General features: G+C 37.2%; 1 protein-coding gene and 1 long non-coding RNA gene across 2 annotated transcripts in view; one reads left to right on the top strand and one right to left on the bottom strand.

The window, feature by feature from the left end:
* Positions 1-854: 854 nt before the first annotated feature.
* The window catches only part of LOC143666943 (uncharacterized), a 68726-nt gene continuing 52015 nt past the window's right edge, over positions 855-17565 (bottom strand). The window contains exons 2-3 of the long non-coding RNA XR_013167782.1: positions 10400-10594; positions 855-8660 (exon numbers count right to left, since the gene is read on the bottom strand). This is a non-coding gene — a long non-coding RNA (uncharacterized LOC143666943). The remainder of the gene's footprint in view (positions 8661-10399; positions 10595-17565) is intronic.
* On the top strand, positions 7132-14922 carry ZNF12 (zinc finger protein 12). Its single transcript, XM_077140545.1, is given in 4 exon segments — positions 7132-8550; positions 8552-8723; positions 9002-9097; positions 12946-14922. Coding segments are annotated over 4 exon segments (2166 nt in total). The 5' UTR covers positions 7132-8502; the 3' UTR covers positions 14796-14922.

Below are 17565 nucleotides of genomic sequence, written 5' to 3' on the forward strand. Positions count from 1 at the left end.
TAATAAATACAACTAATACTAAATACAAATAGTATTTAGTTGTCATTGACTATTTAGTTGCTCTCCTGTGTAGAATTTGCATTTAATTGGGAGGTGAGTCATCTGATAAAAAGGTGTTGTAAGTAGAGGCTGATAAGTGAAAAGAATGCCATAGGGGAAGAGGTAGTGGGGAGGAAAGAGAGTCTGAGTTACTCAAGGGCTCTAGCTGAGATGCAGCCCAGAAAAGCGATCTCTGTCTTAAGGTTTTCGGGCGCCATCCCAGGCCTCACAGCATGTTGGTAGACTTTTTTTTTTCTTGACCATGAGCAAGAGAGTATTTTTCACATATTTAGAAGCCATTTCTATTTTTATGTGAAGTACATGTTCATGTCTACTTGCCAATCTTTTTTTTTTCCTTTTTTGCTTCTTATTGCACTGTTTGTGTTGTGCACAAATTATATTATGTAGCATACATATAACTAAAATTTCCCATTTTAGCTACTTTCAAGTATTTGATTCGGTGGCATTAATTACAATCACAGAATTATGCAACAATCACCAACACCCATTACCCATACTTTTCTAGCACTTCATACAAATTGCACCCATTAAGCAAAAATTCCTCCTTCCCCTCCACTGCCAGTCTTTCTATCATGGTATTGTTGGGGTTTTTTCTTAGTGATTTGTAAGTACTCTTAAATATTTAAAAATTTTCCAGTTTTGGTCATGTTAATAAACATTATCTTCCCAGTTGATTTGTCTTTTTACTTTACTTTTCACTTCTACCATATAATTCTTTAATATTTTCATTTCATTTTCAATTACATTTCATCAAATTAAAAAATATAAAATATTTAAAGACTAATACTAGGGCCAACTATATTCCCACCTCCCAGAATTAGCAGTTGCTAAAAATTTTTAATTCTTATCGAGCACATGATATGCATCAGAAGGTACACCTAGATGTGCAGCTGGGTGTATGTTCAGACTGAACACACCCATGTATAAACAGCACTAAGAAACTTCCAGTTTATTTTTACCATTTATTTTCATATGTGTTCTTTAAAACATGTTTTTATTTATGTATTGAAGTGTACAAATCATAAGTGTATACAGCAAAAATCTTCATAAAGTAAACACGTTCACTAAACCAGCACCCAGAGTAAGAAATAGAGCGTTCCCAGCATCCTAGCAGCTTTCCTTGCCCGCCCCTTCCAATAACTGCTTTCCAGAGGAAGCCCTTCTCCTGACTTTGAACACCAAAGATTGCCTTTGCCTGTGGTCCTTGTGTCTGGCTTCTTTTACTCAACATTGTGAGTCTTTGATGTTGTATAACAATATTTTATTTTCGTTGCAACTTAGCCTTCCATTATATGAATGTAACATATCTGTTATGCTGGTGATGGACATTTGAGTGCTTTCCTTTCTTTCTGGGATTGGGCTGCTATGAACATTTTTGTCTAAGCCTTTGGGTGCCTATGCATGGATTCCTGTGGGTGTCCAGCTAAGGGAGGATTGCTGGTCCTGTGGGTATGCATATGTCAGCTGTTTTAGGGATTTTGCCAGAGTAGGGATTAAGTGTGACAGTTGTTTCACATTCTCACCAACAGTTGGTACTGTCTGCCTTTTTTCTTCAAGCCAGTCTTCCAAGTGTGTAGGTGGTAGTTTGACTTTGCATTTGCCTGATGCCCATGATTATTAACCATTTGCATGTCATCTTTTGTGAAGTGCCTGTTCAAGTATTTTGCCCATTTTCCTATTGTCTGTCTTTTTAAATAATGGTGGGTAATTTTTTATACATTCTGGATACAAGTCCCTATTATGGATTTTTTCATATATGATCTTTAGAAAGTACCCAAGTAAATTTCACAATAGATTTTGTTTTTAGAATGTTCTTATGTTTGCTCTTTAGATTGAGGATAATCACTGAAGTTACTTATGTTCTTTATTTTTTCTTTCCTTTTAGGGTGGTTGTTATTCAGTTTAAATACACTTCAGTTCATTTATTTTTTATGATATTCTATTTCAGGGCTTCCTCCCATTCTTATCAATTTGGTCTTATTCTTTGAATATGTAGAATCTTAATGATTTCAAAAGTCCTAATTGTATAAAATAGTGAGCTCAGAGAAATGCCATCCCCTTCCTACTGTCCCCCCGTGTATTCTTTTTCTTGGATCCTTTACCTAACAGTATATCCTAGAAATTACACTTATCAGTACATTTATAGCTGCATAGTCATAACTCTGCCTTTACATTTACCCACAGTAATTATAAGGTAAAATGTTACATTTAACTTGTTTCTTTTTCTGTGTGGTTTTATCTTACTGGCTTTTTTGTTATTTGTTTGTGTGTGATATTTAGAAGGCTTTGTATTTTTGATCTAGTAGTTACCTTTATAATTATCCTTTACCCAACTCCAGCCTCTTTTCCCTACCATCCCCCCTTTCTTAAACATTTTTAACTGTAAAATGTAACATATATACAAAAAAGCAATAAATTCAAAGTACATTTTAACAAGTAGTTACAGAACAAATTTCAAAGTATGGCATGGGTAACAGTTCTGCAGTTTCAGGTATTTCCATCTAGCTGCTCTAAGACACTGGAGACTAAAAAGAAATATTAATATAACAATTCAGTAGTGCAATTCATTTGTTAAATCCTATCTTCTCTGTTACAACTCCTCCCTTCTTCCTTTGATCCTTCTCCCAATCTTTAGGAATATTTGGGCAATGACCATTCTAACTTCTTTATGTTGAAAAGGGGCATCGACATTATGGGGTAGGGGTTTACAACATGTTGATGCTCTTGGAGAGACTGGTAACTGGGTTTCAGGGCTTATCTGACCTAGGAACCATCTGGAGCTTTTAAGTTCCTGAAAAATAAAATTAGTAATTGAAGCTTATAGAGTCTCAGAGTCCTGGGTATTCCTTAGGGTTTATAGGAATATTGTTGGGGCATGTAAACTGCCAGAATGCAATATGGCAGAAATGGAACAGCATTTAAAAAGGGGAATTTATTGAGTTGCAAGTTTAAGTTCTAAGACCATGAAGATGTCCACATTGAAGCAAGGCTATAAAAATGTCCAAGCTAAACCATCCATGGAAAGATCCCTTGGTTCAAGAAGGCCAATGATGTTCAAGGTTTCTCTCAGCTAGAATGGCAGTGGCAACATCTGCTAGCTTTCCCTCCTCATTTCATAAGGCTTCTTCAGTGGCTTCCCCAGAGCTCTGTCCACTCTGTTGGCTTTGTTGTTTCTGGTGGTTCTTGTGGCTCTAAAGCTTTTTCCAAAATGGTTCCCTCTTAAAGGGCTCCAGTAAGTAACCCCACCTTGAATGGGTAGAGACACATTGCCATGGAAACCATATAAAAGTTACCACCCACAATTGGGTGGGTCCTGTTTCCATGGAAACAATCAAAAAAGCTCCCATCCAACAACACTGAATGAGGATTAAAGAACTTGGCTTTCTTGAGGTACACAAGAGATTCAAACCAGCACAGAGCATTTAGCAATATCTAGCCGAAGCTTGTGTAACTTCCAGGATAACCTTTCACTCTATTTGAAATCTCTTAGCCACTGATACCTTATTTTGTTACATTTCTTCTCCCCCTTTTTTGTCTGGTAGGCATTGTTGATCCCAGGGTGGCAGGTCCAGGTTCATCCCTGGGAGTCATGTCCCAAATCCTTGGGAGTCATGTCCCATGTTGCCAGGGAGATGTATACCCTTGGACGTCCTGTTCCACCTAGGGAGGAGGGTAATGCCCACCTCCTTTTATAGTGACCTTAATTCCTTGTTTTTACTTTTATTCTCTGGTTGTGTCCATTTCAGATGGAATCCATTCACTTCCAGTTATCATCTATCATCTTTGCCTCTTTTGTCTCCGTTTTTCCCCCAAATTTCAGAACATTTAACATTTACATACTACTCTTCCACCCTTGTTTTTGTCTTAAGTTTACAATTAAATATTAATTACTTCCCATCATTCATTTTGCCTAAGGTTCCCCAGTTTTCTCACGGTTGGATGAAATTCATCCTTTAGTACAGGAGTCAGCAAATTATTTTGTAAATACAATTTTACTGGCACATAGTCATACACGTTTGTTTACATATTGTCTGCTTTCAGCAGGTAAGTAGTTATAGCAGAGACCTTATGACCTGCAAAGCTTAAAGTATTTACTATTTCCTGGCCTCTGCTCCAGTTCTCAGGAAGGGGTTTTGAAAGGATGGTATTGCTTGAGTTCTTCCCATTTTTTTCTGTACCCTCAATTCTGAAAAAATAGCTTGAATGGGTATAAAATCCTTGCATCTCACTTCCTTTCCTTAGTTTCTTGAAAATGCTGCTCCATTATTGCTTTGCTTCACATTCTGTTCTTGAGAGGTTTGTATGGCTGGGATTCCTAGTTCAGGAGCACCCTTCTCAATCAGGAGACTCAAGGGCAGCTTCTTTCATATAAACATCGGTGGTGGTGACATGGGAGGAATTAGTTTTGTGGTTCTCTTTCATTTCTGTAGAATTTTTATTTTTCCCTCCCACTAGAATATTGTGCAAGTTGTTTTCCTTGGACGGACCACGGACCATTTACTAACATAATGACTCTCTTGAGTTTTTCCATATGTGAGAATGTCTTGCTTTTTTCTGATGTGGAGGAACTTTCAGCTCCATCTGCTTGTTGTTTAACTTCCAGCAATACCTATGAGATGTCAGAACTAAAGATGCAACCCTAATGGTAGAGCCTACCAGTTAAAATCCTCTTGGGTCTTTTTCATGTTAATATCCCCTAAGGGATACTCTTTTTCTCTTGATATTTACTAATGGAATTCCAGTTCTTAACCTTGAAACTACAGTCCCTCGCTAAGCACTCAAAAGGACTCCTCAGGAAGAGCAGGCACTACTTGGCATCATAAAGCTAGCTCTGAGATGCTTACCACAGAATTCTCAGTCTCATCTCTAGTATTTTGGGTGAAAAATCTGTAATCCAGTTCTGTTATTACAAAAGAGCCTTGGAGTATTATCTCTACTTAGTGATGTCTTGCATTGTTCCCATGTTTTGTGAAACTAGCCTAAAATCTCTGCAATTCTGATTGTCTAATTTTGTCATTCAGGTTTTCTGGAAAACATTTTCTCGAAGTTGAAAAGCAGAATAAAAGCTTTTTGCTTATTTTAAGTCAGAGTAAAAGCTATGTAATTTTCTCCTTCCTTTATGCATCCATGAATTGGGCAAGCTCCTTAAGCCCATCACCAAATGAAAAATCACCTTGGAACATTCAAGACGATAGTGCTCTTTGCAAGCAGCAACAATGCATGTACTTTTGGTGCATTCCAAATATAAAAAACTAATTTTTTCTTACTGTAGTTTTTTCTTTTCCTAAGGCAAAGTTATAAGCAATTTAATCCCCCCCAACAAATTGCACAAATGTAAAAACAAAAGTTAAAGTTACACTTAGTTTGCTAAGGCTTCTGGAATGTAATACACCAGAAATGGAATGCTTTTATAAAAGGGATTTATTAGTTACAAATACACTGATTTGGGAAGGTACAAAGCAATGTCTCTTGGGCTTCTCTCTTGGCTTCTGGGTTCAAATGGCTTTCCCCATGGCTGTTCCTTTGAGCATCTTCCAGACATCTGGGTCTGTGCTGCGCTGAGCTGAGTTGGGCTGTTGAGCTGTATCACTTTTCTGACTTCTCCTTTTAAGCCTCACTCATTGCAGAAGGCACTCCCCTTAGCCTCCCACACATGTAATCAGCCATAGATGACCATCAACCTGGCCAGGTTGACGCTTGAACCTAACTACTACAAGTTATGTGCACATCCTTCTTAGACTACTATTTTATGTTCTGTTGTCTCACTCTCTTGCATTGGTAATGACTTTTAATATATAAGATCTTAAGTGAACCATTTCACTTTTTTGATCTCAAATAAGTCTTCCTTCCCTTCAGTTAACATTCTTATTAAGTAATTGTTCATTTATCATTCACAAATAAGAGCACTCCCTAGACACTAGGTTTCCTAACAGAATTAAATATTCCTTCTCAGGAAGATTCCTTAGAATAGTGGGAAAGCACAAATAAAATAATCTTAATTTTATATAAAGCTCTGTAAAATAAAGGGTGAATGCAACAATAGTATTTAGAAAAAGTATGCTTTTGGTAAAGAGCATGCACTTGATTTAAAATAGAGCTTTTACTAAACTTTACATCTATCCTATTTAAAAGTTATATGTAGTCTCATTATTTTTATCTTCTGTGTTTTTCTTTATAATACACTCATTATTTGTTTCCTTTTCTTTCCTGAATTGACTTTCTTCTCCACATTTCTCCTCCAGAGTGACTTGAAAGTCATTTGTTGTGTTTTTACCCACTTTACACTCACTATTGATAAACTAAACAGGGATACACTGGAGTAAATGAAACTAGGCTTGCTTTTCTAAGATGTAAACAAGGTAATTATTATCATTCAGGAAGGCAGAGCAATGCAGTAGAAGAATTTTTAGACTCCTAGGACCCTATCAGGGTAGTTCCAGTCATGGCTTGGTGGTCTATGGGCAGGGCTTCTAGAAGACTTATCGTTCCTCTCTGAGACTGGCTTTGAGCATTGTGGGCTGGAAAAGTTACACACATGGATTAGTCTGGATTGGGCAGGAACCACTTCTGTCACTCTGGATGATTCTCATCAGCAGTTGGGTCCTCTCCAACATGATCATCTCCAGCTCCCCAGGCCAGAGAAGCCTGGAACATAGGCGTTCCTGAACCTAAAGCTGTGGGAGAATAATGAAAGTCACTATTGAGTTAACTCGGCATCTCAGGGCATGCTGTCCACATTAAATTGTCTCACGTAGGCCTCAGGAATCACTCATGATCTCAAATGGCACCTGAGTACGGCCTGACCTTGCCCTTCCCACACCTTCCACACCACACTCCTGCCTCCATGATCTGTCAGAATCATCTGAACCTTTTTGTTTTTTAACATACAGATAATGCTTTATAGTCCTTTGTTGAGTATTCCTTAAAACTTAATGGCCACATTTCTCTTAATTTTTTAAATTTCTGTATTTTTTTGTCCTAGTTTGGAAAGTAATAAAATACGAAGTTGATAGCCAACAGTAATAATAAATAATCCCATTTATAAGTATTTATTACATCTCAAGAACTATTAAGTGCTTTACATGGATTAGCCCATTTAATATTGATATTCCATAATAAGCACCATTATGATTTTGACTTTAGAGGTGATTATATTAAAGAAAACAGATCTAATAATTTGCCTGAGTAGTTGTAAATGGGACAGTTTATTTTTAAAATGCTCATTTGTAGATATGACTTGGATAGGTTTACCTTTTGGTTCCAAGTCTATTGTTAACTATCTACCCCTCTTAAAGAACGTGCTCCTCCTCTCCTGGGATGTGTAAATGGGAAGAAAGGGAACTCAGGTTCCCAGCTAGGAATTAGGGGTAACCTAATCAAACTATTGCCAATCTTTCATGTGGCAGGCCATGGTCTGACTTGTTGACCAATGTATCTTGTCTAGTTTGCTTACTGCATTGATAATTGTGGAAATAATGCAAATTGTTTCTAGTGTCCTTGTGGCATACCTTTCCTGTGCTCTTCAGAGACAAGAGAGCTAAAAATGGCATTTCCCAGACTCCCTTTGCTGCTAGAATTCTAGATGTGATAAGGAAACTATGCTTTGCTGCTTCAACTTAATGTGTCCAGCAAGCACTATCATGGAGGTGCTTGACTTTGTTAGCTACTCTCCCTGTGAGCAGTCTCTAGCTTTCTTTGGACATCAAAGGACAAGGCACAGGGCAGTGTTTTGCTAGTTAAGTTGGATTGAGGCCCTATAGTCATAATTGAGGATGGGGTCGAACAACAGAGTGGGGTTGTTCCCTGGACTTCAGGTCATATTGGAAAGAAAGATGGTATCATCTCAGATGAGGAAGAGTATAGGTGGAACAGGTTTGGGTAGGAACTGTAGTTTAGTTTCAGGCATGTTGAGTTTGAGATCTGGGAGAGAGGCCTGAGCAGTGATACAAATTTGGGAAATGTTGGTGGAGAGATGGTAATGAAAGCCCTAACGCTAGATGGAATCACCATCAACTCAATAAGTATAGATAGAAAAGAGAAGTGGACCAATACTGAGCTTTGAGGAACTGCAACTTTGGGAATGATTTGGAGGAGATGAGGAACTGGAAAAGGAGACTGAGAAGGAGAATTTGGGGAGCAAGAGACAATAACAGTGGTAATGTACTGGAAGCAAATGCTCTTCATTTAGAGGATGTCCAGAGGAGCAAAGTGCATACTGGGTTTATATGTTCATCCCTTCCTTTCCCATTCCTCTCGCTCCTTGGGAGCCTGAGCTGAAGATGCTCATCATAGTATCCCCAAGAGCAGGGGTTATTCTGGGTCACAGTAGGGTTTCAGTATTTTCTTGTTGTTGTTGTTTTTAATTTGCCCTAAATGAACCCTGTGGCAGTATATTTCTAGTATGTTTATTTTCTTCCTAAAATCAATAATACAAGGTTTACGATGTTCATCATTAACTTTACCAGTGAGCTTGGAAAAGGTCTTGTCCCATATGTCTCTTCCACGTCACCCAACTCCAATCATGGTGCCATTACAGGGGTCAGTGTCATTCATGGATGTGGCTGTGGACTTCACCCAAGAAGAGTGGCAGCAACTGGACCCTGCTCAGAAGAAAACATACAGGGATGTGATGCTGGAGAACTACAGCAACCTAATTTCAGTGGGTGAGGATAGCTTGTTTTCTCAGTTGCTAAAATACATGGAGTTTCTCTCAAATTTAATGACTTTAGACTTTGAATTTGATGGGACAAATGTGATTTATCTAGGTTTGGGCACCAGGCAGGGCTTTTTCAGCTTTACCTCTCCAATGAAAGGTTCTAATTTTGATAAAGCACAGACAGTCTCATTCTGTGCAGCTTGTAAGGCAGCACATTCCCCCACATGACAGAGATCCTGAAGCCAAGCAGCTGGGCTCAAGTTCTCTTTCATTTCTCATTAACAGGGTATCACATTATCAAACCGGATGTTATCATCAAGTTGGAGCAAGGAGAAGAGCCATGGATAGTAGAAGGAGAATTCCTACTTCAGAGTTACCCAGGTGTGTTAGTGGAGGCAGTGAGGGGATTGGCAACTTGGAAGTGTTTCTCAGGCATTTTTAATGATCCCAAACATTCAGAAGTGCCTAAAGATAGATACTTGTATGACTTAGATACCTAAATCTCACTCCAAAGACCTCCTTCCCCGCAAAAAGCTTTTCTATGCTTACCACTACCCAGAATCCAATCACTTCCTTCTTCCTCTTAAACCTTGGGTCTTGGCATGTACTCTCTCTAATATTTTCAGTAACCTGTTATCATCGATTCCTTTTGTTTTCAGGCGTTCATAAATCTGTCATTAACAAATAACTTATGTGACTCCTGTGTTTCTTTTATTTTTTCCCCTTCCTCTTTTCTGTAAACGCATCAGATGTTTCTTTCCCTAAACCTGTTCCTTTCCCCAGTTTTACCTTTTACTCCAGACTCCAAGATCCCTGATAAATTCAGTTTGCCTTTGTCATTGCGTGCACCTATGCTTCATTTTACAGTGCTGATCATTATTCCTAATTCAGCCCAGTTTGGTGATACAATACTTTCACCTGGTGCTCATTTTCTAGTCTCAGTTATTACATAAGTGAATTTTGACTCATTTATCCCCTACCCCCACTCCCTCCAGGAATGTCTCTAAAGGTTCTGTTTCTACTTTGTGTTTTTCCTTGTTTCTTGAGTTCCTCAAAGGGCTCCTCTAAATCTCAAGCCTGAAGGTTTTGTATTTGTTTGGGTTTTTTGCTGCTCACACTACAATTGCTATCGCTAACATGGCTGTCCAATCTGTATTCTAATCTGGTATTTTCTGTTACAGCAGTACAGCAGTTCTTATCTGAAATTCAGTAAAAAACTTCCAAATTATAACTACTTAATCACCTTTCCCATTAAATTACAGTATTCTCTTCAATCGATAAAGATTACTATGGAATCACCTGAAAATACCCACTTCTCATAGGTATTACTGATCTCCGTGGTTACTGGTATTTGTCCTGTGTAAAATATCTTAATTCATCTTCTGTATATTCTGTTTCCTTTGACTTAATCTAAACAAGAGCTATATTCCGTCATGCTCTCGTTGCTATGAATCCTAATTTAGAGTTACAAGATGTGTTCATCTTAAGTTTCCAGTTGATCTTCTCACTAGCCTCATGAGATAAGCCCAGTGCTATTCCCAATTATTTCTGTCTTGCCTGGCAAAATTAATTTTCTACCGTTTCCCAAAACTTACTAAATTCTATTTGGTCCACACTCTAAATGTCTTCTATTTGTCCGATTATTTTCCTTACAGCTTTACATTTCATTAGAGTATGCCTTACTTGTGCAGGTATTTAAGCTCAAATTTTCAACTTTCTTTCAAGTTTTTTTCTTCCTCTCCCTGTGATGTCTCCAGTCTCTTCTTTCTCTCAGCTTCCAATTTTCTGTAGTGGTGGTGCCTTCAAAAAGTTGGGTCTGATCATGTAATATGTTTGATACTTTTTGCTTGTGCTTCTTTACTCCCCTGGATTGTAATCCTACAAAGAGAAGGACACGTTTTCCTCCCTTTTTGGCATATGTAGCATTTAGTAGACATTTCTGTCATACGTGACAGAACTTTCTTATCCATCCATTCAGAAATAACTTATAGGCAATTATTTCTAAATATACATGACTAGGTCACGTAATACAATATTTATCTATATATGATTCAGCTTAAGGCCAACTTTAGCTTTTGCTCAGGGATTCAAAGGAAAATTTTTTAGGATAGCTTTTGGTTAAGAAAAGAGATTGGAGGTAGTTGAAAACTCAGCATGACTGATCTGTTTATGTGCTAAAATGATGCTGGATAGTAATTATTTTCGACTGTAAGGGGAAATGGAACTACTAATAGCAGTGTGAAAGAATTTCAGAAGACTTATTTTCTAAAAGCATGGGACACAGTTCCCCTGAAAAATAGATTTTGAGTAGATCAAGGCTTTAAGTCAGGCAAACTGAGTAAAACAGTAAGAGCACAGACTTGTAGTTGAAATCGACCAGCACATTTGTTGGGTACCAATAGCTTGGTTTTCATGAAGCAGAATATCTTTGATAGACCAGTATGAAGCTAGTTTAGAATCATGTTGTGAATTCCAGTAATGAAAAGTATTATTTATCAGAATTCCCCACCCCCATTTTATCTGTTGATATTATGGCAGTGGGCTCAGAGAAGTTGTAGGTTTTGGAAGACAAGGTTGATAATGGCTTCACTTAGTGTGGATGATAGCAAGTGCAGTAGTCCAGCTCATCCAAAAATATGTAAGATAAAAGTAAAAGTCACTATTATGGGAGAAGTGTTCAATACTAAGTGAAACTCGGAGGAATGGAGAGGCACAATTCATATTCAGAATTGAGGGCCAATTCTGTCTGGTAAGTCAGGGACAAGACTGGCTTGAAGGAAACTGTGAGATTGAAAATGGGAAAAATAATTGCTAAACTTATTATGTATTTTGTGCCAAATACCAAGCACTTTTATATTTATGAAATTACATAATTCCACAACAACCCTTTGAGATAGGTTATCATTATCTCCATTTTGCAGGTGGATGAAACTGAGTCTTAGAGGGGTTTATTAATAACTTGCCCAAGGTCACCTAGTCAGATGTCATATTATGTTCTTCAAAGAGGAACAAATGGAATCAAACATACAGGAAAGTTGCAAAAATAATACAAACCCCAGAGAACGCCAGCATGCCCTCCAGCCTTCCCACCCCCACTCCAAATACCCAAAAATCCACCATTTTAACGTTTTGCCATATCATTCTATTTTTAGAACATTGAAAGTAGGTTGCACACATCATAATCCCTGAACATATTACCACCAGGTATATTTCCTAACGCCAAGCATATTTATGTAAACACCTCAAGTACGTGATCAAGTTCAAAAAATTTAACACTGATATAAAACTTAGCCTATATCCCAGTTTCTTCATATGTCCAATAACGTCCTTTTCCCCCTTCATAGATCCCATTCAGAAGCCATTAGAATTTATGGTCAGAATGAGTCCAGTATTAAATTGTAACATCATTAAAATATTTAAGAAGTTGGAAACCTTTGAAGGACAGCGTGGTCAATGGTCTGTTTTATACTTCCTTTTGGATATCTGTTTGTGGGATTCTCCCTCCAAGTGAAATTGAATTACAGAGAAATCAGAGCCCCAGTTATGGGGCTATTCAAATAAATAGAAAATCTGAGCACAAATCTATTTGGCACTACTGTATGAGATCAGGAAAGAAAGGCAAAAGAATTTGGAAGGATCTAGACTAATGAAAATGCTACCACAAAAATCTTAGTATAAGGGCTAATGCCACTGATTGTAATCTCTCTCTCTCGCCCAACTTGATGTGACTCTCATAAGATGTAAAGTGCTGATCCACCTCCTCCAAAACTAATCCCTATCTGGATATCTCTCTATGACCATCCTTGTCCAGTAGCACTCTTTGTCACGCTATCACTTAATCCCATTTGCTGTGAGTCCTTTCTTGTCTACCTTGTCAGCCATTCATCCAGCATCTTTGTCTTCTGATCACTGTTCCTTGTTTTTTTTTCTACCTCTATGTCCAGTTTTGAACAAAATTTTATAAAGTAGCATAGATCAAGGGTGCTTGTGTTCTTTGTCAGTTTACTTCCCCCCTTTCCCCACCCCTGGAAAGAGAGAGTGAGTGTGTCTGTGTGTGCATGCATGTTATTCTAAACCAAGAGAAGTGAAACAAAGTGTGCTTGGAATTATTTCCATTTGTCCATGAAGCCAGAATCTACCCCACAGTGAGATAAAACTTAAATACATGTCTCATTCCATGTCTTAATAGGTTGGTATATAAAATTTGATTCCTTTTTGCTTCTTTTTAGAAGTCTTGAAAGTTGATGACCTGATAGAGAGAGTCCAGGAAGGTGAAGACAGACATTTCAGACAAACTTTATTCTTCAACAACAAAACCCTGATTGAAGAGAAAGGTAATACTCATAGTAAAAGTTTTGATGTGGAAACAAACCCTGTTCCTTCAAGAAAAATATCCTCTAAATGTGACTCATGTGAGAAGAGTTTAAAATCTATTTCAGAATTTATTACTAGTGATGGAAGCTATGCAAAAGTAAAACCTGATGAATGTAGGGGATGTGGGAAATCCCTTCTCCATATTAAGCTTGAGGAAACTCATCCAGGGGAAAAATCTTATGAATTTAATCAAAATGAGGAAACTTATTCGCTAAATGAAGAAAACATTTATCAGAAAATTCATATTTTGGAGAAACCTTTTGAATATATTGAATGCCAGAAAGCATTCCAAAATGATACAGTTTTTGTTAATCACATGGAAGATAAACCCTTTAAGTGGGATGAATCTGAAATAGCCTTCCTCCAAATGTCAAACCTCAGTGTACATCCGAGATCTCATATGGAAATGAAGTCCTATGATTGCAATGAATGTGGGAAATCCTTCTGTAAAAAGTCAAAATTTATTATACATCAGAGGACTCACACAGGAGAGAAACCTTATAAATGTAATGTATGTGGGAAATCCTTCTGCCAGAAGGGAACCCTCACTGTACATCAGAGAACACACACAGGGGAGAAGCCTTACGAATGTAACGAATGTGGGAAAACCTTCTACCAGAAGTTGCACCTCATTCAACATCTGAGAATTCACTCAGGAGAGAAGCCCTATGAATGTAGTTATTGTGGGAAATCCTTTTGCCAGAAGACACATCTCACGCAACACCAGAGAACACATTCAGGAGAAAGACCCTATCCGTGTAATGAATGTGGAAAATCCTTCTCCCAGAAGTCAGCCCTCAATGACCATCAGAAAATTCACACAGGTGTAAAACTCCACAAGTGTAACGAATGTGGGAAGTGCTTCTGCCGCAAATCTACTCTAACTACACATCAGAGGACGCACACAGGAGAGAAGCCCTATGAATGTAATGAATGTGGAAAATCTTTCTCTCGATTATCATATCTTACTGTACATTACAGAACTCATTCAGGGGAGAAGCCCTACGAATGTAACGACTGCGGGAAAACCTTCTACCTGAATTCAGCCCTTATAAGACATCAGAGAGTACACACAGGAGAAAAACCCTATGAATGTAATGAATGTGGAAAAGTTTTCTCCCAGTTGTCATACCTCAACATACATCACAGAACTCATTCAGAAGTGAAACCCTATGAATGTAATGAATGTGGAAAAAGCTTCTACCAGAATTCAGCTCTATGTAGACATCGAAGAATACATAAAGGAGAGAAACCCTATGAATGTTACATATGTGGAAAATTCTTCTCACAGATGTCTTACCTGACTATACATCATAGAATTCATTCAGGAGAGAAACCCTACGAATGTAATGAATGTGGGAAAACCTTCTGCCAGAGTTCAGCCCTTAGTAGACATCAGAGAACACACACAGGAGAGAAAGCCTATGAATGTTACGAATGTGGAAAGTTTTTTTCTCAAATGTCATATCTCACCATACATCATCGAATTCATTCAGGAGAGAAACCCTTCGAATGCAATGAATGTGGAAAAGCCTTTTCTCGGATGTCATACCTCACTGTACATTATAGAACTCATTCAGGAGAGAAACCCTATGAATGTAATGAATGTGGGAAAAAATTCTACCACAAATCAGCCTTCAACAGCCACCAGAGAATTCACAGAAGAGGAAATATTAATGTACTTGATGTGGGAAGCCTTCTGTGAGGTCAGAACTCTTTTTATTCAAAATAATGAATTAAAAAATTCATTGGAATCAACACCATTGTTCATCAGAGAGTTCATACTTGTGAATGTGGCAAAGCCTTTTTGCATTAGTCAGATTTTAATCTGAAAACTCAGAGTTTAGAAACCACAATCACAGCAAAATATTCAGCAAGATCACTCACTTAACTGAGTATCAGACTGAACAGCAGTAAACTGGATAAATATTTAAAATGTGCATACAATTTCACTGGATTCAAAATGTTTGACATTTTGATTCTTAAGATATCAATTTAAGGAATATGGAAAGCATATTCCTTTGGAAACTTAATCTTAAAAGAGACATTTCAGATTTAAAAAATCAAGCTTTTTATAGTAAAAAAACACAATCTCTGCTGTGAATAAACATGTCCCTATTTTGTATATAGACAATGTGAGATCAGAATAGCTAATCAAAATAATAGCATTAAATTCATTTACTAGCACTTCCTAAGATATACAGGACTTATGGTTTGTTTTTTTTTGTTAGTATACTACATTGTAAGAATTGTTTGCTCAGTTGAATCATTTTGGAAAAGTCAGTGTATCCTTATTAGAATAATTTGTTAGTTCATATGGTAACATTATCCTATAAATTAAATAGCACCCCCATGGTAATATCTAATGTACACTGTCAGTGAAATAATATTTGGCAGGTGTAAGGTCAAATATTATAATTTTTTATAATTTATAAATGTGTTTGGTCATTGTTAATGAACTGGATTTCCCATAAAGAAGCCAATGTTTGTATAATGCTTTCAACTGTATCTAAGTAAACAGAAGAAATACAAATATATTTGCATAAAATAAATACAAAATTCTGCATCCAGCATTGCAAATTAGTAATGCCAGAATTGAAATACCATGTATGGAAACCAGCTGTAGTTCTAAAATACTCATGTTTATTATCTTTCATCCATTATATGTTTATTTGGATGCATACCTAACCACAAGTGTGCAGAGTACAAATACTATGTAACTTAGGAATTGCTTCTGTTTTACTTATTATGGTAGTGCTTTTAAAAATGTGCATTGCTCCTTCCTATTCCTGAACTAATCAAAATCCATCACCATGGGTTTGCAGCAGACACTGTCATGTGACTACCCTCATCACTCCCTCCTTATTGTGTGCTGGAAGAGTTTGGTGTCTGGTCCTCCTGACAGGACTCTGGATAAATCCTTGTAGTTTACATCTATTAATGATAATCCCATCCTCATCGTCAACTGATCATAGGACCCAATTCTAACCAGATAAGCAGAGGGGATATCTGATAGGTAATTTCTGGAAAAGGTGTCCTCAAAGATCCGAGGAATTATATAAGATGCATGGGCTCTTATCTTCTGGTGAACATTACCTGGTCTGGATGTGATGCCTGGTTATGTCTTTCAATAATTATAATAGTTTAAAGCATGGCAATCTTTCTAAAGATTGGAGAACCTGAACCTGAATGATGTTACTGAACCACTAAACCAACCAGCCTTGTAGCCACTAAGCCTCTGGACTCTTTTTGTGTGTGTGAGAGACTAAACTTATTTTTAGACCAGTTCATTTAGGGTGCTTTCTCAGTAATAATTGAAGACATTCTGACACAAAGTTATGCTTTGTAGGAGTTATGCAATTCAGATGTGGACTTCGGGAAAATCATTTCTTTTGGGCTGTAGATACTGATATCTATCTTCTGTAAATTTTGATGTAAATAGTTTGAACATTAGAAATCAACTTGCAACAATGAAATGTGTTTGCTCCTTGAACTATCATATTATCGGCCTAATAAATTAATCTTCGGAACCTGACATGTCAGGTGTGCCTCCCTTTTGACAATATACAAAATAAATTCTCTTTTTAGTTAATTTATATTGTTCATTGATCACTGCTACTTGTCAGTTGAAAAAGTTTGCTGAGAGGGAAAAAATTAATTTTGTTTGCTTTCAAATGACTAGCCTAATAGCCTGTATTATTTGGATAGTTTATCCCTTTATCACTGAGATGAAATACCATATTTTTCATGTATTAAAATCATACATAGCTCTTGTCTTTGTTGCTCTGTGCATTTCCTCCATTCCCCTCTAGATGACTGTGAGTGTACCACATCACAGGAATTAACTGTCTGATTGTATAGTTTGTCTAAGAACTGTATATTCATAGTATATTTGCTGGAATAATATCTATACAGATTTCCATACTTATGTGTCATTATAGCTTAATTACACAGTATGCATTGGAAGTAAAATATTAGAAAACTGTAAAAGGTATCCCACATTCTTTTCTTCCTACAGAAGGTCTGTATATTCAAGTGTCTGGTACATTTAAGTACTTCTCTACTGCATCTTCAACAGTGTAGTCATTCCATATATGAACTGTATATATGAACATACATTCATAGCTTCCAAGATGCAAATGTTTTTATATTATTACATCTGTAAAATTAGCATGTCCTGTCTGTCACTGTTTTCTTTCTTAGAGGTAATTAAAATAATGGTTTGTCTTAAGATTTGATGAAATGCAGTATTTGAAAAGTTTTTAGCTATTCTTGGCAAAAGTGTAAGGTACCCAAGCCTTGGCTGAAAAGAGAGAGCACTTTGGGGTCTGACTCAGCTTACCTATCCTGCACCAAGGCGTGAACAAGGAATTGATGGGGCAGAGTATGAAGAATCTGCTTTGTATACACAATGACCTCATGACCTAGAATGTGAGTGGATTAGGAAGTGTAAGAGGGATTTTCCAGGGCTAAAC

This window comes from Tamandua tetradactyla, chromosome 23 (assembly GCF_023851605.1).
Source record: "Tamandua tetradactyla isolate mTamTet1 chromosome 23, mTamTet1.pri, whole genome shotgun sequence".
Lineage (NCBI taxonomy): Eukaryota > Metazoa > Chordata > Mammalia > Pilosa > Myrmecophagidae > Tamandua > Tamandua tetradactyla.